This window comes from Salvia hispanica, chromosome 5 (genome assembly GCF_023119035.1).
Source record: "Salvia hispanica cultivar TCC Black 2014 chromosome 5, UniMelb_Shisp_WGS_1.0, whole genome shotgun sequence".
Lineage (NCBI taxonomy): Eukaryota > Viridiplantae > Streptophyta > Magnoliopsida > Lamiales > Lamiaceae > Salvia > Salvia hispanica.
In genome coordinates, this window is record NC_062969.1 from 5,425,198 (window position 1) to 5,445,407 (window position 20,210).

The window sequence follows — 20,210 nt, forward strand, 5'->3', positions numbered from 1 at the left end:
GTTATGTGGGAATTTTTTTTTTTTTGGGGTTCGTTGGAAACTGTCGGGGATTTTTGATGTAGTTCACTCTATAATAAAATATGAGTTTAAAAGAGTTACTGGAATATAGTGTCCACTACTAAAAATGGTAAAAGTGAATGGTGACAAATTTTTAGGGACGGACGAAAAAGGAAATATGTGACAAATTTTTAAGGACGGGGGAGTAGTTGAATTTTAGTTGGTCAAGCCCAATAGTACTCTCAAAACCATCCTCACCAATATTTATGTCACCAATCTTAGATTGTTTTCTCAGTTCGAGGCCCGTAAATGTATGCGGTTCATTGAATTGGATTACTAAGTTTTCGTGTTCTTCTATTGTTTCAAATGGAAGTGTCTGATTAAGTTGGAGAAAACGCTTGTCCATGTGTATAAAATCGGCTGCCTCATCAGTGTGTGTTTCACCGAAAAAGAGAATGATGGAATTCTTGCAAAAATATCCATTTTTGGTTATATATTCTTCAGATTTGGAAAAGGGTGAGATAAACCAAAATTTGACCATATTTTATGATTTATTTGGTAATTTGCCCTTGCTGAAGAGGTCTTATCTTTCTAAAAGTTATAATAAGAAGGATGTTGTACAATTATCAAGTTGTACTAGTAAATAAATTAAATTACACAATGAAACATGAAAATTTACTTTTTCCTTATAATATAAACAATCAGAGGAACTTCTATACTAACATTTGTTCGATAAATTTTGGAGCTTTACCCCACCCCTTAAATTAATGGCATCAAGCTGGAACATTTGGGGAGCTCTTTCAAACCTTATCTTCATCCATGTGTTGTTAACTTGTTGCTATATATCCTTGTTATGTAGTGGAATATGATATCACCAAAAGAGATTAACATATTATTAGGCAGTTATCTTGTCTTAATATGCGATTAGATAATCACACAACAAATGGTAGTGGTACCTATCAATTCATTATCACTTAATGTTGAAAGCTTGGTCAAAGACCCAAAAATATTTCTTCTGAATTTTTTGTTTCATTCTTTGTTCTTTTGTTTGGTAACAAATCCAGATTTTGTTATGGCCACATTGCAGCAAAAGTATGGACATGTGAATCAATTATCTTTATGTGCAAAAAAAATTACAGTACATAAAATGCTGTGTCTTGTGTATAATATATATGTTGATTAGCATGTCTTTTTTTTTTTGCTTTTTGTGCCGCTAGACTAATTAAGGACTAAGTCTGTGTAACGCAGACGTGGTCATCCTTGCAACGGGATATAAGGGTGAGGAGAAGCTGAAGAACATGTTCGCTTCTCCCACTTATCAAAATTACATATTTGGATCTCCGGACTCCATTGTCCCTCTCTACAGGCAGATGATCCATCCAAGAATCCCGCAGCTCGCGGTGATAGGCTACTCAGAGTCGCTGTCGAATATATTCACGTTCGAAATGAGGTGCAAATGGCTGTCGCATTTTCTTGACGGGGGGTTCGCGTTGCCGAATATAAGAGATATGGAGGAGGAGATTGAGGGGTGGGAGAAATACATGAAGAGGTATGCAGGCAATGAGAATTTTAGAAGGTCTTGCATTGGTGGGGTGCCTATTTGGTACAATGATCAAATATGCAGAGACATTGGGTCTACTCCCAAAAGAAAGAATGGCTTCTTTTCTGAGATGTTTCAGCCTTATGGCCCAGCCGACTACCACCACCTATAATATTTCGATTTTTCATAAAGTCAAATAATTTAACAAGTAAGCTCACAAAATATGGAACATCTACTATCTATCTATAAATATATAAAAGGGAAGTTTTGGGAAAATTAACCAAAAGGCCATCGTGATATTTTAATAAAAATTGGGAAGTGAAAACATTTTTGAGAAAAACTAATAATGCTATTACCCACGATTTCATGCCATTCATTTTCTCTCAATCTTTCAACTTCTTTCTTTTTGGGTATTTAGAGATTGTCCTTTTAAAATATATTATTTAAATAAAACTGTTTTCTTTTTTTAATGAATTGTAGTAGTAAATATTAATCGCATATTTGTTGATACCTCACAAAAATCTCGTCATTATCTACCTCGATTTTATCCAAATACTTACACAACTACCACGCTTGGACCCACGCCCACCACTAAACCCCTCCTTCACTCACAACTTGTATAGCAGTTACATTCGTTGTTTTGTAGTCTGCTATTCTCTACCTGAATACACCATTTCACTTTATTTTAATGCATCAGTTGTTTCAATTTTTTTTTGGCCAGCATGATATAACACAGTACTTGATGATTGCCTAAACATTAGACTCTACAAATCTGTAATCTGCAAGAATTGGTAACAGATGTTTTTAATCTGCCATATTGATCCCTAGCCTGATTAAATGTGTTTTTGTAGATTTAATTAATAGGTAAGTTATTTTTGGGTGTTGATGTTGCTTAGATGTTTTGGAACCTCGAACAACTTAACTAATACCAAAGTGTTCTGGATTAATCTATAATGAGTTGTTCTCCGTGCCATTTGAGTTATTTGGTCCGTCGTCGGCATACGTATGTCGCGATGCAACTTGCAGGTATCTGACTGACCTTGAATATAACATTTTCTGTTGCATGCTTCCTCTTGTATGCTGATCGTTCTTAATGCAGTGAGGCTTCCACTATTGGCTTGATCAAAGGACGAGACACTTATCCATTCCTAAACTCACTTAAAATGAAAATGTCCATATTGCTTGGAGTTGCACAGATGAACTTGGGAATAATAATGCCCTGTTCTTCAAGAATAGCATAAACACATGGTAAGTTTAATGCCCTGTTTTCCTGATAATTAGATATAAGATCACTGGGATCAATATGTACCCTTTTCTATTTGTTATTCTGAATTCTGCAACACAAATAGTGTAACTATTGTACGTCCAAGTATCATTTTCTTATTACTCCCATTTCCATTCCAGGTTTCAGTTTGTTCCCCAGATGATATTCTTGAACAACCTGTTTGGCTATTTTTCTCTCCTTATCATTGTCAAGTGGTGCACTAGATCCCAAGCTGATTTATACCATGTGATGATCTACATGCACCCCTTCCAAGGACAGAGGAGTCTCTTCAATCAGGGGCAAACCACAATGATGGCCATGGCCACGGTCATGAGGAGTTTGAGTTCAGTCAAGTTTTTGTACATCAGTTTATACCCACAATCGAATCTGTTCTTGGGGCTGTTTCAAATACAGCTTCTTATCTTCGTTTGTGTTTGCAAGTTGCAACCTTGAATTAATACTGGGATGAGTAATTTCAGTTTGTGCCAGAAGCTAAGAAATTCTTTGTAACTTCACTTTTCATTTTCAGTTTTTGAAGATTTATATTACCGTAAAGCTTAGATATTGAACAAATGCTAGGAAAAAAGCATCTCCATTCCTCTGTTTCTTAATAACTAAACTTTGCAGCTCATTCTAACGCTCCTTTTTTTTTAGAGATTTCAGCCTTGCACACTGAGTTATCCATTGTGTTCTATGAGAAAGTTTTCCTTCTTGTATGGTGGTGAGTTGATTTCTTTCATTGTAAAGTCCTATAGATGTTTATAACATTTCAATATTTGCATTATTATTTTTATCTGCAGACTTTATTATTTTACTTTTCTGACTAAGAAACTGATGAATGTTTGAACATATATATGCAGATACAACAATATATTCATCCTTATAATTGGCATTATTATCTTTATTTGTGCCACTGTTGGCCTACTCTTGGTGATGGAACCTTGAGTGCCTTCTTGCACGCACTGAGACTTCAGTGGGTGGAGTTCCAAAACAAGTTTTACGAGGGTGACGGATTACAAGTGCTATGCATTCTCATTCTTTGTGCTCGATACCAAAGAGGAATGAGATTATGAATATAAATAAAAATAAAGACTTGTGGTTGAATTCACGTGAATGTTGATGTTTGTTGATTCTTTCATGGTGTCAAGCATAGAGAGAGAAGGCAGTACTACTTTCAGATATGGAGAATTTGAGTTGTTATTTTGTGCCTCAGTGACTAAAATTACATGGAGAAATAAACAGTATATGGAAACAAAATAAATATACTCCATATAAATAAATTTATGTTTCAGTTGTTTGTCAATGTACTATAAATTTTACCCACAATTTATGCATAAGCTTTAGTAAATAATTAGAAATATTATATATGTTAGATAAATTTTACTTACCATATTATTTTTTTAAATAGTTCAATGTACCGTGCATCGCATGGCGAGATACTAGTTAATACTAATATTTCGGTTTTTCATAAAGTCAAATAATTTAACAAGTAAGCTCACAAAATATGGAACATCTACGAGGGAGTATATCTCTGATTATTAATTGATTTTGTAATTAAGCGTCACTAAAATTTGGGTGATCCTCCTTCACGTATAACGTGCGCTTTAATAATACTAGATAAATAATTAGTTAGTGATGAACAAATGTGTTCATCTTTATCGGAGGTGATCCACAGATCATTGTTAGTTAGGAAAATATCACAAATAAGTGTCCAAATTTCGTTATGAAGATCACAAATAATCCTTAGTTAGGACAAAGGGGATGGCAAAAAATTAATTAACAATATTGGGCTTCACTCCTTAGACATCAGGGTCGTGAGGTGATTCGTTTATAAATTCAACCATCAAACAATAAAATTGGGCTTGTAAAAACTTTACCAATTCATAAAATAATTTAATTATAAGCTATACTTAAAAATAAAATTAAAAAATTGAGAAAATCGATAATTAGTGTAGTGCCCCAACTTTAGTGCTTAATGATTGTGAGTAAATAATATTCCGTGCACGTGACTAGCATACTACTCCGTGTTTAAGGTTTTAGTGTTGAGAGCATTCACAACTCAAAAGGGGGGGAGCTGCGACAGGAGGCGCAGTGTGTTACGATGGGGGAGGAGCGTCGCCCGACACAGTGCGGATGCTCCACGACGCTGTTTGGGGGATGGGGAGGGGAGGACGTGACATGACGTAGAGTGGGTGGGGGGTGGTTCTGGAGGGGTACTGGCGTGGGGTGGGTGATTGATTTTTTTTTCTCAAAATTTCTATATATTTTCATATTTCCATGCATAAAAATTCATTCATTAGAATTTTCCATATTTTAAAGTTTTCATATTTATATGCATGAATTATCTATATATTTCTATATTTCCATTTAGTTTCCATATTTGGAAATATATGGAATTTTCCACATATTTTCCATATTTCCATGCATGGATTTTTCATCATTTCCAAGCGCTTTGATAAAATCCAATTTCCTTTTTCTTTAGTTGGATAATTTTGACTTTGCCTGATAAGGGTTTAACCCCCTATCGAGTAGAAAGATAGGAGAAAGTCGCGAGGAAACCGAGCCTCGTCGATCAATCTATAAACTAGAGTTTGCAGAAAGAAAATAAACAATAAAAAAGTAAAGCAAAATATGTTATTTCATTGATTGAATAAAGAGAATAACAATGGACCTATTTATAATAGGGATACTAACTTAGCGAGCAAGACAAAAGATATGGAAAAGATATGCACTCCCCAAATATCTAACTAAATAATGGAATAATAAACGTATCATTGACCAATGGGATTTTATTTTGTCTTGATAAACACAATAAAATCCAATTTCCTTTTTCATTGGTTAGATAATTTTGATCTATATAGATTCCATTTTTATTATGTAGCATACCTAATAGTAACGGAAAGTAAAATATCACTGGGAGGGAAGAGCGGAATTTTGGATGTTGTTTTGGAGATTCACTCTCCCAAACCATAACATAAAAATTCCAAAAACAATGCTGATTCTGAATCCGATATTCAGATGAAAATCAATTTATTCAACACTGCCACCGCCCACCGCTGCTCCGGTTCCAGCATTCCAGCTCCAGCTCCAACTCCAGAAAATTCGCAAGCAAAACCATGACATAAAATTTGTTAGCATTGCATATTTAGTTCTTGTTTTATTTTATCATATTGATTGTCATATTCTATGTGGATATACCTGTAGCACTGAAGATGAAAATGTCTATATAGTTCATAATTATTCCACAGTCCCCACTTTTTTGTTTTTATTTTTTATATCACGTACGGAAGATGGAAATGTCTATATTGTTCTGTAATATTTCCTTAATATCGGAAGATGGAAAAAATGTCTACTGTTTTCTCCACATGTCTATTGTTTCGTAATATCTCCACAATCCCCACGTTTTGTCTTTTTTTGTGTTTTAATATCATGGAAGATGGAAATGTCAATTGTATACTAGTATTAAGGCTTTAGTGCTCAAGGATTATAAATGAACGTCCATAAATAGTGTACTTGTTTTGAGGCTGCATTATTTCAAACCAACCATTATTATCCATGGAGAAAAGGGTTGCCATCGTCGGGGCCGGCATCAGCGGCCTCCTGGCCTGCAAATACGCGGCGGCCAGAGGCTTCAGACCCGTTGTTTTCGAAGCTCAGGATCACGTCGGCGGTGTGTGGAACCACACCATTGAGTCCACCAGACTGCAGAATGTGAGGCCCACCTTCGAGTTCTCTGATTTCCCATGGCCTTCTTCGGTTGAAGACATGTTCCCCACAAACTTTCAAGTTTTGGACTACCTCCAATCATATGCTCACCATTTTGGATTGTTACCATACATAAAATTCAACTCCAAAGTGATCAGCATTAATTACGTGGGCGAATCTGATGACCAGATTCGTTCCTGGGACTTGTGGGGCGGCACGGGTAAAGCTTTTGGATGTCAAGGAAAGTGGATTCTCAAAGTCATCCACACCAAAGATAACTTCACTAAGGTACTTCTTAATTTCTAGGAGTACTAAATTTTGTTAAATTTTTTAGTATATATGTCGTGAGCTAATTATGAATTGAACTTATTAATTAGGAGTATGAAGCTGAATTTGTGATAATCTGCATTGGGAGATTCAGTGGTTTCCCAAACATTCCAAAGTTTGGAGCTGGATTTGGGCCGGAGATATTTTCAGGCAAAGTGTTGCATTCGATGGACTACTCTGGGATGGACAATGCAGCTGCTGCAGACTTCATCAGGGGAAAACGAGTTGCTATTATAGGCTCCAGCAAATCAGCAACCGACATTGCCCTCGAATGCGCCACTGCAAATGGTAACTACTATAGTATACTGCATTTGAAAATTTTAAACTCTCAAATTTAACACAAGTTCAATGCAAGTGAAAACTAATCAAGCTTTGATATTTACTTTTAATTGATGGTTTTATTAATGAAACTTTATAGTACTATATTTAATGATACCAACTAGACTTTCATTTCCGTAACACTGAAGTCTAAAGATAACGAAACCATACATTCAAAGCCACCTATCCGTCCGTGGGTCTTCGTGTGTGTGGTGTGGGTGCTACTATGTGTGTAGTACACCTTCAAATATTTGAAACGTGATGAATTTTGGAAATACTACTATTCCTTTGGGTCCCATATTTTCTAAATTTGTAGTGACTCGATGTCTCATTTCACTTTTATTATTTTGATAAATGTACCTCATGTTCCATTAACTTATTTTACTTACAGTTATTATAAAAATATAGCTCATAAATTATTTTCGAATTAAATGTCTAATCGATTCATGGTACCAAACACACCCTTAGTCTCGATCATATTTGTTGATTAGGGCCCGAAAATCCTTGCACGATGATCCAAAGAACGGTGCATTGGGCACTTCCGGATGCATATGCGTGGGGTGTCAACTACGGTAACATCTTCGCGACGCGCTTTATGGAGCTCATGGTCCATAAACCAGGCCAAGGACTCCTCTCTACCGTCTTAGCCACCTCACTTACACCCCTGGTAATTAATCTAATCCAAATTCAAATATGGATATAACACGACTTGATTTGTTAGCTAATTATTAATGTTATTGAGATGACTTAGCGATGGGCGATGTCCAAGTTCGTGGAGAGCTACGTAAGATGGAAGCTTCCCTTGAAGAAGTACGGAATGATTCCAAAAGAGAGTTTCCTCGGAGAAATCTCGTCTTGCCAGATCTACATGCTCCCTGAAACATTCTACGACAAGGTCGAAAACGGAAGCCTTGCTCTCAAAAAATCGCAGAATGTCAGCTTCTGCGAAGACGGCCTCATCATCGATGGAGAACATCATGTAAAAGCAGATATAGTAATCTTTGCAACGGGATACAAAGGCGACGAGAAGCTCAAGAACATCTTCGCATCTCCAACTTTCCAAAACTACATCCTAGAGACTCCAACCTCCACCATCCGTCTCTACAGGTACATTAGTATGATACTGTCTACTTTGGACTAAGCCCTCACGATTTTCTGTTTTTGGGACAGTTTCCAAAAGGCCTCATACTAATGGAGTTGTCTGGTGCTGTATATTGCAGACAGATAATTCATCCTAGAATTCCACAGCTGGCAGTGATAGGCTACTCGGGATCGTTCTCAAATCTGTTTACGTACGAGATGAAGTGCAAATGGGTGGCGCAGTTTCTTGATGAGGCGGTGGAGTTGCCAAGCATCAAGGAGATGGAGAAGGATATCGAGACGTGGGAGAGGTACATGAAGACGTACTCTGGCAACGGGAAATACAGAAGCAGGTGTGTTGGGGGATTGCACATATGGTATAACGATCAAATATGTAGAGACATTGGTATTAATCCTAGAAGAAAGAAGGGCTTTTTTGCAGATATGTTTCAGCCTTATGGTCCACAGGATTACAATTGAGGTGGTGAGGGTATAGGGAGTTTAAGTACTTGTGATAGTGTGTATTGTGTTTGTGAGCAGAGGCGGACGTACGTGTATGGATGGGGGGCCATTGGAACGCCCAACTATTTCAACATTAACTATATATATATTACATAATTTGGATACATAAAGTTTGGTTTAGCACGGTTGGGCTTGTGATAAGTGATAGAATCATTTCTTGTGACTTGGACCCTCAGTTTAAAATTTCTTGGTCCGCCACTGTTTGTGAGTCTTAATTGTGTAAATCATGCTACTAGTTTGTTTTCTCAGTTGGAGGCTCACAAATGTAGCTGGTTCATGAATTAGATTTTACTAAGTTATTATGTTGTTTTGAATGATATGCTTATATTTGCCGAGGTCAATTGTATTTTGTAATAACTCGATGATATTTACCGTTAATTGGGCTAAATTAGCTCTTTGACTTCATAAAGCCATTATAATTAGTAGTTGTATTTAAGTTGGTCAAGCCCAATAGTACTCTCAAAACCATCCTCACCAATATTTATGTCACCAATCTAAGATTGTTTTGCAGTTCGAGGCCCATAAATGTATGCGGTTCATAGAATTGGATTAATAAGTTTTCGTGTTCTTCTATTGTTTCATATGAAGTGTCTGATTATTAAGTTGGAGGCAACGTTTGTCCATGTATAAAATCGGCTGCCTCATTAGTGCGTGATTCGCCGAAAAAGGGAATGATGGAATTCTTGCAAAAAATCCATTTGGAAAAGCGTGAGATAAATTAAAATTTGACCATATTTCATTATTTATTTGGTAATTTGTTCTTACGGAAAAGACCTAATCTTTCTAAAAGTTATAAGAAGGATGTTGTACAATTATAAACTAGTAATAGTACATAAATTAAAATACACAATGAAACATGATATACACTATCAGAGGAACTTCTATACTAACATTTTGTTCGATAAATTTTGGAGCTTTACCCCACCCCTTAAATTAATGGCGTCAAGCTGGAACATTTGGGGAGCTCTTTCAAACCTTATCTTCATCCATTTGTTGTTAACTTGTTGCTATATATCCTTGTTAAGTAGTGGAATATGATATTACCAAAAGAGATTAACATATTATTAGGTAGTTATCTTGTCTTAATATGCGACTAAATAATCACACAACAAATGGTAGGGGTACCTATCAATTCATGATCACTTAATGTTGAAAGCTTGGTCAAAGACCCAAAAATATTTCTTCTGAATTTTTTTGTTTCATTCTTTGTTCTTTTGTTTGGTAACAAATCCAGATTTTGTTATGGCCACATTGCAGCAAAAGTATGGACATGTCAATCAATTATCTTTATGTGCAAAAAAATTGCATAAAATGATAAAATGCCGTGTCTTGTGTATAATATAGTATATGTTAACATGTCTTTTTTTGGCTTTTTGTGCCGCTAGACTAATTAAGGACTAAGTCTATGTACTAATCAAAATTTAATAACAATGGTAATTATTAACATGCAGTTGGCCGGCTATACAAAGTAAATTGACCATTTTTCTCCAATTTTTCTCTCATTTCAAACAACACCAACCACATTTCTTCTTTCTCTTACTCCAACAATAGGCAATTCCATGCAAAAAAGAGAAAGATGATCAAGTAGTTGATATTCAAAGCTCTTGTACTTAGAAGATAAAACATGGCAAATAGACAATATTTTTCACCAGCTTCTGCACCTTTAGTAGCTCTAAGCCATGGAAATGGATCAAGCAAGAAACCTATATTAGGTGGAATTTTGATTGCCATTATACTAGTGTTTGTTGCAGGCTGGTTGTGTTTTTGTTTCAAAAGGAAGCTGTATGCCAATCTCAGGCTATACAGGAAGCAGAAAGGTTTGTTTATATACATAAATTAATCTTCAGTTATTTAGTAAACAAAGTAGGTCACTCTAGTCCTTGTGAGCAAGCAGGGAAACTAGATGCAAAGAAGATGAAGTTGAGGCGATTTCGTTTGGAAGAACTGCAGAAGGCTACAGAGAATTTCAGCCAAGAATTCTTGATTGGTCGTGGATCGTTTGCTAATGTTTATCGCGGTACATTTCCTGTGGAGGGAACTCTTGCAATCAAGAAGCCTCATTCTGAGGCATACACAAGCATTGAAGATTTCAGAAATGGTAAATTTATTGATTTATTAAAGTATCTATAGTCATTGATTTTTTTTAATTTTTTTTGGAGGCAGAAGTGAGATTGCTGTCAAAAGTGAAGCATGACAATCTGGTTGCATTGGTGGGATTCTGTGAAGAATCAGGCAAGAAAAGATGAATAAATGTTGTTGTATTAGTTGATTTCATTAATTGACTTGATGATTAATTTCTTGCAGGGCCAAAGGAAGCAAAAATCTTGGTCTATGAATATGTGACTAATGGCTCATTACTAGACTATATCATTGGTAATAAATTAAGTCAAGAAATACCTTAATCAGCCACAAATATCCAAACTTTTCAACTGATCTTAACAAAATGTGTTTGTTAGGGAGGGGAGGGAGGAGTTTAACATGGAGGGAGAGAGTGAAAATAGCCATTGGAGCAGCTAAAGGTACGCCCGCGATCCCCTACAACGACAGCCTCAACATTTTGTGTGCAGCAAATCTGTACATGTTTGTTGTTGGTGATGCCAGGAATAGGCCATCTGCACGAAGGGATTAGCCCGAGCATCATCCACCGCGACCTGAAGCCGAGCAACATCCTAGTTGGAGAGGGGTTTGAGGCGAAGGTGTCGGATTTCGGGCTTGTTAGAACAGGGCCAGATGGTGATGAATCACATGTGACCAGCAAGGTTAAGGGAACACTAGGGTACCTTGACCCTGCATATTGCACAAGCTTTCATCTCTCTCCATTCACTGATGTCTATAGCTTTGGAGTCATACTTCTGCAGCTTCTCACTGCTAGACCTGCACTTGATTCTGCTAGGGCTACTAATTCTACTTCTCACATCATTGATTGGGTATGTCACACTTTCAATATCCTAGCTACTATGCAGATATACGTCTATTGAGGTCATAATTTTCTTTGATATATGAATATCAGTTAGTATCACAAAGCATATCAGTTCCTTATATTGAGTCAGGAACTAATATTCATGAATTAGCGAACTGATATTGAGTCAAAATTGATATGTTATGGGATGTCAACTGATATTAATGTACATTTGTGAACTAATATAGTTTTGTGTTCTGATTTTGAGAAGAGTTCTGAAATAAATCATATCTTATAGTGACATCATTAAAGATTATGATTATATGTAGGCAAGATTGAGCATTGAGAAGGGAAAGATTATGGATATCTTGGACACAAATCTTCTAGTGCAAGGTTGCAACATGGAAATGATGCTGAAAATGGGAGAGATTGGTCTAAGATGTGTGGTGAAAGTGCCCAAGGAGAGGCCTACAATGACTCAGGTGAGGCAAGAACTGGAAGCAGCGTTGGAGGCGGCCGAGGAGGCATCCCCAGACCACCCTCCACGAGACGATCCGGCGGTATCAACGGGTGGAGATGGGTGGGAAAGTGGTATGACTCATCGTTCATCTCATAGCGTTGTGAGTGTTGATGGGATTGGGCTTGAGAGGTTTCATGTAGACATGGATAGTGTGTCTTTTCAGAGTGTGAATTTGAGATGTTTAGAAACAAGTATTAGTATGGATTAGTATTTTAGGATTACTACAGACTACATATAAACCAAGTGTAGTATGTTGTTTATTACTGTCTTATGTTTTCTTATATAGTTATCGACTTCTAACCGAATGTTTATACGACAAATACTTATATGATTTTAGCATGTAATTTTGTTTGTGTAATTTTCTGTTTAGTTGCCCATATGCTAGTTTTTGAATTGTGATACTTATATCACTCTTTAACATTAATTTAGGATCAGTAATTAATCTTCCAACAAATACGATATCCAAATTAAATAGGTTCAGTAATTAATCAAGTACAAGCATTGTTCATAATTCAATAACACTTTAATAGTCTCCTACTATAAGAGGGGGAAAAAAAGTTGTATTCCATTGTGAGAATTGAGAAAGATGTAGTCGTTAATAACGTGGAAGATGGGATGCCACACCCAACACGTCATCGTCGCATTTATTACGTTGTCTGAGTTCCGCATTTCCATCAACACCTCTTCTTTTATGTATTGAAGCATTTTTTATACACTTAAAAATGGTTTAGCATCTATGTCGTGATGATTCGAACTCTTGCCTTAAAAGTGGAAAACGTTTTTATCAATTGAACGGCAGTGGAGTGATCAATTGCTAACTCATTATTTAATTGTTAACTATAATTAATTTAAGATTATATAATTTTAAAAAATTTATAGTCTACAATTTGTCATGTGTAATTTTCGTTTTCTATTAATTAAATAAAAAAAGATAAAAGAAAAAGAAAAAAACTACCAAATTAGTTTTTTGGATGAAAATGTGAATATAGTGTTTCAAAAATATCAACACAATGCTTTGAAAATGTCAATACAATGCTTTGAGAATGTTAACACATTGCTTATATCGACATTATACATATATTATGTTGTACGAAAAAATTAAAAAATTTCGGAATTTTTTTCAACGGAACATATGCAAGTGAGATGTCCAGAGCCTTTGTCCTAGTGGCAAGCAGCTTAGACATCAATGTATGAGGTGCCGAGTTCGAGCCCTCTTAACCTCAGTTGTAATTTCCTCCTTTCTTAGGAGTTTATATATAATATCTTCCTTCAGATAGGAGTTAATTTTATACGAAAAAAAAAAAAAAAAAAAAAAAAAAAAAAAAAAAAACAAACATATGCAAGTGAGATCTCGTTAGAATCCTTATGAAATTATCTTTAATTTGATATATGTTGTGCAAAAAAAAAATTTTAATCGAGAAAGTTATATGTATTTTAAAATTATGAGATATTTTTCAAAAGTTAGTTACAACTTATTTATTGTAAATTGACATTAATACCATTATTGACGTTTTTTGTTGATCGTATTGACATTTCAGACTTGATGATCTAGGCCCTTAATTTGAATATCTAATGACTATTATTTAATTGTAGTTAACAATTAAGTATTAAGTTAGCAATATAACACTCCCCTTTAATTGCATATCTATCATAGAGTGATACATTTTGTTTGAACTATTGTTATTGTTGTTTTATTATTAGTTTGTACAAAATAAATACCCTTCAGTTCCTTAAATTTTGTCACATTTTTTTTATTTATGTCCGTCATGTAAAATTTGTCACATCGCTTTTCACCATTTTAGTAGTGGACCACATATTCCACTAACTCATTCCAACTCACATTTTATTATAAAACTAATATATATTTCATCCGTCCCACAAGAATATGCATTCTTTCCTTTTTAGTCCTCCCACAAGAATATGCACTTCCTAATTTTGAAAACTATTTTCTCTCCAATGAGGTGAGACTCATTTTCCACTAACAATATTTTATTTACTTTTTCTTTTTACCTTTCTCTTACTTTACTAATTTTGTATTAAAACTTGTGCTAAATTCAAAGTGCATATTCTTTGGGGATGGGAGTATAAAAATAGGATTCACTCTACACTAATTTTTTCAATTAATTTTTCATTGCATTTCTTAAATCACGTGTCTGATCAAAGTGTAACAAAAATGTATCTGATCAAATTGTAACAAAAATTAAGAGACTTAAGGGAATACTAAAATAAATAACAAAATAAGAAATGAAACATAAAATTGAAACCTATAATCATCGACGAAAAAATAGTGGAGTAAAAAAAATCCAAAGCTGAGTTATTGATGAATACTAATTTGTCGGTAAACGACTTCAATAAATGTTTATTATTTACCGACATACTACTTCATCGTTGTAATGATAGTTTCGGATGAAAACTTACCAACGGAAGCCGCCATTTGGTACTCCTTCCGTCCCAAAAAAAATGTCCTACTTGTGAGATGATACGAAATTTTAAGAGGTTTTGCTTTGTAATTTAAATGGAGAGAAAAAATATAATACTATTTATATTAGTGTGAGAGATAATTTTTTCTAAAAGTAAAAATGTGACATCTTTAGTGGGACAAACTAAAAAAGAAAAATGTGACATTTTTTATGGACCGAGAGAGTAATATATACAACCTCCGTCCGCGAATAGGAGTCTCATTTTTCATTTTAGTCTGCCCACGAATATAAATCTCGATTCATTTTTATTATAAATAGTAATAGGGTCTCTTATTCCACTCACATTTCATTTAAAAACTATATACAAATGAGACCCATATTCTACTAACTTTTTTCTCAGCTACTTATTTTTAACCTTTCTTAAAACCCATGTCGTCATGAAATGGAAATGCTAATAGCGGACAGAGAAATTCGTTCGTAGCGACAATATTTGTTAAGACGTTTGTTCTTCATAGATAATTAAAGGGTATCACCTTTGAGATTTATGTTGAAATAAATCGATCGGTAAACTCCACTTCTTTTTTAATACAGTAATTTTTCATATAGCACCACGCCTAAATGAAATGTTCATTATTCCAAAAGTAATCTCAATATGAAGTAAGCCAAATTGTGCTATATACTGCTTTACCATTGAATTCAAACATGTTGTTGTTGGATGGGGTCCTACCCATTGCCCATTCCTGTTTGCCAGCTACGTTGAACAGACAAGCAAATTACCCTGTGCCCTAGCTCAAGAGAGAGAAAGTGAGAGGGAGATGAATGATGCCATTATAGCTTTACATGATGGTGGCTTTTGTCGGATCGTCTTACTATACTCATATTTCAATCCAAATTCATATCGCCTTGCATGCCCTATTTTTGTATACATGTCAAACAATCTGACATAAGATTCTCCTACATTTAAACGCGTTATTGAAAATTCTCAATTCTTGTCCCACATCGACTTGATGATGATCTTGTCTCATCTACATTTTATTTATTAACCATCCCTATTGTTAGGCCCTTTAAGGTGGTGAATAACTCATTTCTATATGGTATCAAAACAGGCCCCAGTGAATATAAAACTCTTTGTCTTTGCGTGTCGAAGTCTGAAGTGCATATATTCTAGATGAAGCCCGGTGGGTCAAGACTCAAATCCAATTGCATGAACCATCTCCACCAATATGTGGTTGGTAATAGAAAGTAACTCTTATGAAATTGAGGTATATTTCAGGCATTATTGCTGGTACCATCTTTTCATTTCACAACAAGCATTCTTGTTTGGGATTTTTAATGAAATATTTGCAAATTCAAAGGGAATGGAGCCCTCAATCTCAGTTTTGTCCACATAAGAAAACGACTTTGAAGCAACATTAAGTTGTTAACTATACCTTATCAGGAATTTTCAACTCACTAATTTAGTGTCACTTTTCAAAGTAAGACTAATCAACTGAACAATAACTCTAACAACATTAATAAAAAAGAATGATATATATGAGTCCAAATAGCATTAAAACCATGTCATATCATCGAGGAACTAGAATGGGACCATTGTGGTCTTGCACATTTTTGATTTGGCGATGTAACATGTTTGTGTATATAAACAAAAGATCTGAGCCTGGCTTCTTGTCATATATGTTGAAGGTGTAAGACATATTCTTCCTCCACATTCCAAATCTTGATTCATTTAAGATAGTTCTAAATCCGAACACTGTCCTATAAAATTATTGTTCTCTCCTAAACAAGCAATTATGAAGTCTGCCATATCTCTGCTACTTCTATTACTTCTCATCATTCATCAAGCTCAAGGTGTGTTAACATTAATTTAATCATCTTCTCGAGTTTCGTTTCGTGTTCATATATTTGAAATTTGTTGCTGTTATATACTGTGAAGGTATGGGAGTGATCAGAAAAGGAAGTTTAACTCATAGTAGTCAGCAATTCATGAGCCATGTAAGTATTTAATTCTCATCTACTTTGAGTCACATAATAAATTTGATTGGGTTTCATAACTTAGCAGACTTGATTAATAAAGAAAATCTCTCTTTTTTTTCTCTCTTGTGCTACAGAAAACTCTCGAGGAAAAGACTGACAAAGATGTCGATAACAGCGTGTGGGAAAGCAAGAATTTCTCAGGTAGAAAAGAAGAAAATAAAGCTTATCTTGAGCAATAGTTATAAAGATTTCTGAGCCTTAGAATGTCTGTTATTTTGTACAGTTACCAAGATAACATTTTAGCGTTGTTACTATTATTAATTGGTTTAACCCAATCTTGTTTGCAGGAAGAGCTAGAAAACTAATGATCACATCTCCGATTCCAACGACCGCAACCGTTGCTAAGGTTGGTTAGTTTCTCAATCACATGCTGAAATTAAACACATGAAATATACTACTCAATTATCCATACATGATTTAGTGGGGAGAAAAATGACCTTAGATAGATGATTTTTGTGGTTCATGTACAGAATGAGAAAAACAGCAACAAAGAAAAATCAGCTACAAAAGTGAATTCATCATCCATGGCTGAGCAACGGATGGCGGCCGACGAGACATATCCGGGTATACTAGACATAGCCGGAATGGATTATTCTCAGGCAAGAAGAAAACCTCCGATTCACAACTAAGCTTCATATATCAATCTATGGAATAATTAAACTATGCATATGTAAATTAGCTACAGCAATCCTATATTGTGAACAGGTAGAAATTAAATACAGTATGTTAATTGCCACTTATGTTTTGGGTTAGAAACTAGCTAGTAAGATTTTGTAAACAAAAATATGATGAATGCATGATTAGTTTATCGGATGCATGTTTGTCACAATCTAATTATCGGACTCTTTGTAGTTCATAACTTTAATTTAATGCTGATTAGTATAATAGTATATGTAATTCATGATGTGCTTATTGTAGCCGCCACAATCTTTTTACATGAAATCTTGTATGTGTCTCATATTCATATTTGTATTTTAATCCCCATTTATACAAATTAAATTTAGCTATTGTAATGAAGAATAGGCAAATAAATAGATAAACATCGGTTTTTTTCTATAAAGAATATGTAGAACTTGTATAATTTTAGCAAACAGCATAATAACATTAATCATGCACGGTCCACATACAACGACATAAAGCAATTTAAGGGCACAACCAAATTATGTATTTTGAATTTTAAAGTCAACTAGTACATGTCAAAATTCAATTAACTATGTATGTGCATGTGATGAACGTCACTCAACTAGTATAAGAAAACAAAATAATGATCTTCATGTGTTAGAATACTGAATATGAAAAATATCAAAATATTGATATATCAGACTTATGGTACCGTAAAAACACTGAATATTCAGTATATCGTGTTTATTTGAGTATACTGAACTGATTTCATTATTTGTATTTCTTATTGTAGAACAAGAAGTACTCCTACTAAATTTCTTTTTTTTTTTTATTATAAGTCGTACTGACTCGTATACATTTTCTATATTAATGTAAAAGAAACATGAGAAATAATTGCTAGTTATGAAGAGTCTACATTGGTACAATACAAGTGATATTAATTGGTGAAAAAAAAAAAGTGAATCTATTTCTATGATTAAAATTCTTGCATTAAATTAGGACCATATTGCGCGCACATAGGCATACATAGAAGACATGAAGTGTTCAAAACGATAAATAGATGTGTATGTGTCATGTGCAATAAATATAGGTGCTTTCTACTGCACATAATGAATCATAATGAATGCAAGGTGTGTATGTGTGTGAATAATAAATATAGATAAATTAAATGATAATGTATGTATCATTTGGCCATGTGTTGTCCTTGTATTACATGGATAAGAGTATTAAATGCATATGCATTGACTGTCTAGAAATTTGAAGGTTCATCATTTCTATATGAATTGGAATTCCGACTACAGTGCACCATATGTAGTAAGTATCATTTCTCACCACATTGATGCAAGTGTGTTATTTCAGTCATTTTTAAATTAAATGTAGAAAAAAGCAACCCCTTTTATAAACAATTGTGGGGCTAATCATCGATAAACATATTAACACGTCAGCAAAATATACATAGTATGTATGTAGTACTCCATGTTTTTTAACTATACAATAAATAATAGTACAACATAATATAGGGGTTAGGGGTACGTTAGAATGACAACATCTCTTAAAGTAACATCATATCACAATTCCTAGCCAATCATTTGTACACGTGGATGAATAATCAGTTGCCATGTGGCAATCATAAAAATGATCAAGGGTAAATTTTCTCGGCCAGCAATATTCAATACACTAGACAGCAATTTTTCTCGGGCAGCAATATCCAATACGCTATACAGCAATCTATAAATTGTTGTCTAGCGTTTATACTATTGTTGTGGAGCGTTTATAATATTGCTAGATATGTGACGTCACGATGTTGTTACTTTAACACAAACATCATAAACTGGATCAATTCATATAAAAATCATTAATTAGATATTAGTTATATTTATTATTTTTCTAATTATAACCTATAAAAATCATCCTATTTGAACTCCTATGTACTCCCTCCGTCCCATTAAAGATGACTCACTTTCCTTTTTGGTTTGTCCCAACCAAGATGACCCATTACTTAAAATGGAAACCCATTTATCTCTACTTTATCCCCTCTCTCTTACTTTACTCTCTCCATTTAACACACAAAATAAAGTTGCATAAAATCTCGTGCCGCCCAAGAAATGGGTCATCTTCCTTGGGACGGAGGGAGTATTTACAATGGTGTTTGTCTCCTCTTTGGGAGGGTTTAGGCCCGGTTTGGCCCATCGATTTTAATCGATTACTACTATACGCTTACTAATTAGGTTCGAATAAATAATATTTCCTCGGTCCATTTAAAATAGTTATGTACAATATGAGTTTTAATGTAAAATTAATTAATATGAAATAGAAAGGGATAAAAAGTACGAGAGAAAGAGAAAATATAGATAAAATAGGAGACGAAAGGATAAAAAGTGAATAACAAATTAGAGTAACTTTCCATTTTAGAATGGAGCTAATTTCGATGGACGGACGAAAAACAAAAAAATAAAACTATTTTTTTGGACTAAAGATAAAACAGAAATTTTTGTCCACAATAAATGTTGTGTTTCTCTTTTCTTTCATTTTTTTTGAAGCAACATGTCACTATAATTTGGTAATTACTTCATTTTATTTGAAGACATCTCAACCAATAAGCTTGACTTCTAAGAATTTGTCATTTTTACAAGAATATTTTTGTTACGCATAACTTTTACTGCTCAAATTTTGTGTATACGACAATGTCGCCATGATTGTACCTTACATTATATATTTGATTGTGCCTAGTATAAAAAGGGAAGGGATTTTTTACATAATGTGTTGTATCATATATGCTACTCATAATGCTCTTAATTTTATTCCCCATAGTTATATTTTATGTTTTCTCCTAATTAAAAGCAGTAGTACTATTTATTATAGCAACTAAACAAAATGTGTCATGTATTGTCCATTAAATTGCAATTGAAATAGTGTCCATTGAATTGTCCTTGAATCACATGCAGTTAATTTATTGTCGTTTC

General features: G+C 34.3%; 4 protein-coding genes and 1 long non-coding RNA gene across 7 annotated transcripts; all 5 read left to right on the forward strand.

Annotated features, from left to right (window-relative positions):
- The first annotated feature begins 1,295 nt into the window (after positions 1 to 1,295).
- Positions 1,296 to 1,709, forward strand: LOC125189273 (probable flavin-containing monooxygenase 1). The gene has a single exon (XM_048086566.1). It carries the CDS (start codon positions 1,296 to 1,298, stop codon positions 1,707 to 1,709), a length of 414 nt encoding a protein of 137 aa, XP_047942523.1.
- Positions 1,710 to 2,263: 554 nt separating this feature from the next.
- On the forward strand, positions 2,264 to 3,377 carry LOC125186450. Its single transcript, XR_007170449.1, has 3 exons — positions 2,264 to 2,563; positions 2,637 to 2,785; positions 2,942 to 3,377. It is a non-coding gene; the product is annotated as an uncharacterized LOC125186450 (long non-coding RNA).
- Positions 3,378 to 6,356: 2,979 nt separating this feature from the next.
- Positions 6,357 to 8,794, forward strand: LOC125186281 (probable flavin-containing monooxygenase 1). Its single transcript, XM_048082633.1, has 5 exons — positions 6,357 to 6,794; positions 6,884 to 7,121; positions 7,643 to 7,818; positions 7,903 to 8,258; positions 8,372 to 8,794. Exons 1-5 carry the CDS (start codon positions 6,357 to 6,359, stop codon positions 8,709 to 8,711), a joined length of 1,548 nt encoding a protein of 515 aa, XP_047938590.1. The 3' UTR covers positions 8,712 to 8,794.
- Positions 8,795 to 10,278: 1,484 nt separating this feature from the next.
- On the forward strand, positions 10,279 to 12,473 carry LOC125191206 (probable serine/threonine-protein kinase PBL28). 2 transcript variants are annotated; one of them, XM_048088714.1, is made up of 7 exons: positions 10,279 to 10,570; positions 10,648 to 10,851; positions 10,917 to 10,985; positions 11,058 to 11,126; positions 11,210 to 11,272; positions 11,355 to 11,680; positions 11,982 to 12,473. In XM_048088714.1, the coding sequence occupies exons 1-7, from the start codon at positions 10,378 to 10,380 to the stop codon at positions 12,378 to 12,380; spliced, it is 1,323 nt and encodes a 440-aa protein (XP_047944671.1). In that variant the 5' UTR covers positions 10,279 to 10,377; the 3' UTR covers positions 12,381 to 12,473. The 2 variants fall into 2 exon arrangements, with proteins under 2 accessions (XP_047944671.1, XP_047944672.1); XM_048088715.1 differs by having other exon boundaries at positions 10,648 to 10,770.
- A 3,728-nt stretch (positions 12,474 to 16,201) lies between these two features.
- LOC125191191 lies at positions 16,202 to 17,439 on the forward strand. 2 transcript variants are annotated; one of them, XM_048088689.1, is made up of 5 exons: positions 16,202 to 16,440; positions 16,526 to 16,584; positions 16,701 to 16,767; positions 16,914 to 16,972; positions 17,073 to 17,439. In XM_048088689.1, exons 1-5 carry the CDS (start codon positions 16,383 to 16,385, stop codon positions 17,253 to 17,255), a joined length of 426 nt encoding a protein of 141 aa, XP_047944646.1. In that variant the 5' UTR covers positions 16,202 to 16,382; the 3' UTR covers positions 17,256 to 17,439. The 2 variants fall into 2 exon arrangements, with proteins under 2 accessions (XP_047944646.1, XP_047944647.1); XM_048088690.1 differs by having other exon boundaries at positions 16,213 to 16,440; positions 17,097 to 17,439.
- The last annotated feature ends 2,771 nt before the right edge of the window (positions 17,440 to 20,210 follow it).

Excerpts from the sequence above, each read along its gene's own strand:
- LOC125189273 (XM_048086566.1), top strand. The coding sequence starts at position 1,296 with ATGTTCGCTTCTCCCACTTATCAAAATTACATATTTGGATCTCCGGAC.
- LOC125186281 (XM_048082633.1), top strand. The coding sequence starts at position 6,357 with ATGGAGAAAAGGGTTGCCATCGTCGGGGCCGGCATCAGCGGCCTCCTG. Across the intron at positions 7,122-7,642 it reads CGAATGCGCCACTGCAAATG|GGCCCGAAAATCCTTGCACG; the intron begins GTAACTACTATA and ends TTTGTTGATTAG. Across the intron at positions 8,259-8,371 it reads TCCACCATCCGTCTCTACAG|ACAGATAATTCATCCTAGAA; the intron begins GTACATTAGTAT and ends TGTATATTGCAG.
- LOC125191206 (XM_048088714.1), top strand. The coding sequence starts at position 10,378 with ATGGCAAATAGACAATATTTTTCACCAGCTTCTGCACCTTTAGTAGCT. Across the intron at positions 10,852-10,916 it reads CATTGAAGATTTCAGAAATG|AAGTGAGATTGCTGTCAAAA; the intron begins GTAAATTTATTG and ends TTTTGGAGGCAG. Across the intron at positions 10,986-11,057 it reads GGGATTCTGTGAAGAATCAG|GGCCAAAGGAAGCAAAAATC; the intron begins GCAAGAAAAGAT and ends AATTTCTTGCAG.
- LOC125191191 (XM_048088689.1), top strand. The coding sequence starts at position 16,383 with ATGAAGTCTGCCATATCTCTGCTACTTCTATTACTTCTCATCATTCAT. Across the intron at positions 16,441-16,525 it reads CATCATTCATCAAGCTCAAG|GTATGGGAGTGATCAGAAAA; the intron begins GTGTGTTAACAT and ends TATACTGTGAAG. Across the intron at positions 16,585-16,700 it reads GTCAGCAATTCATGAGCCAT|AAAACTCTCGAGGAAAAGAC; the intron begins GTAAGTATTTAA and ends CTTGTGCTACAG.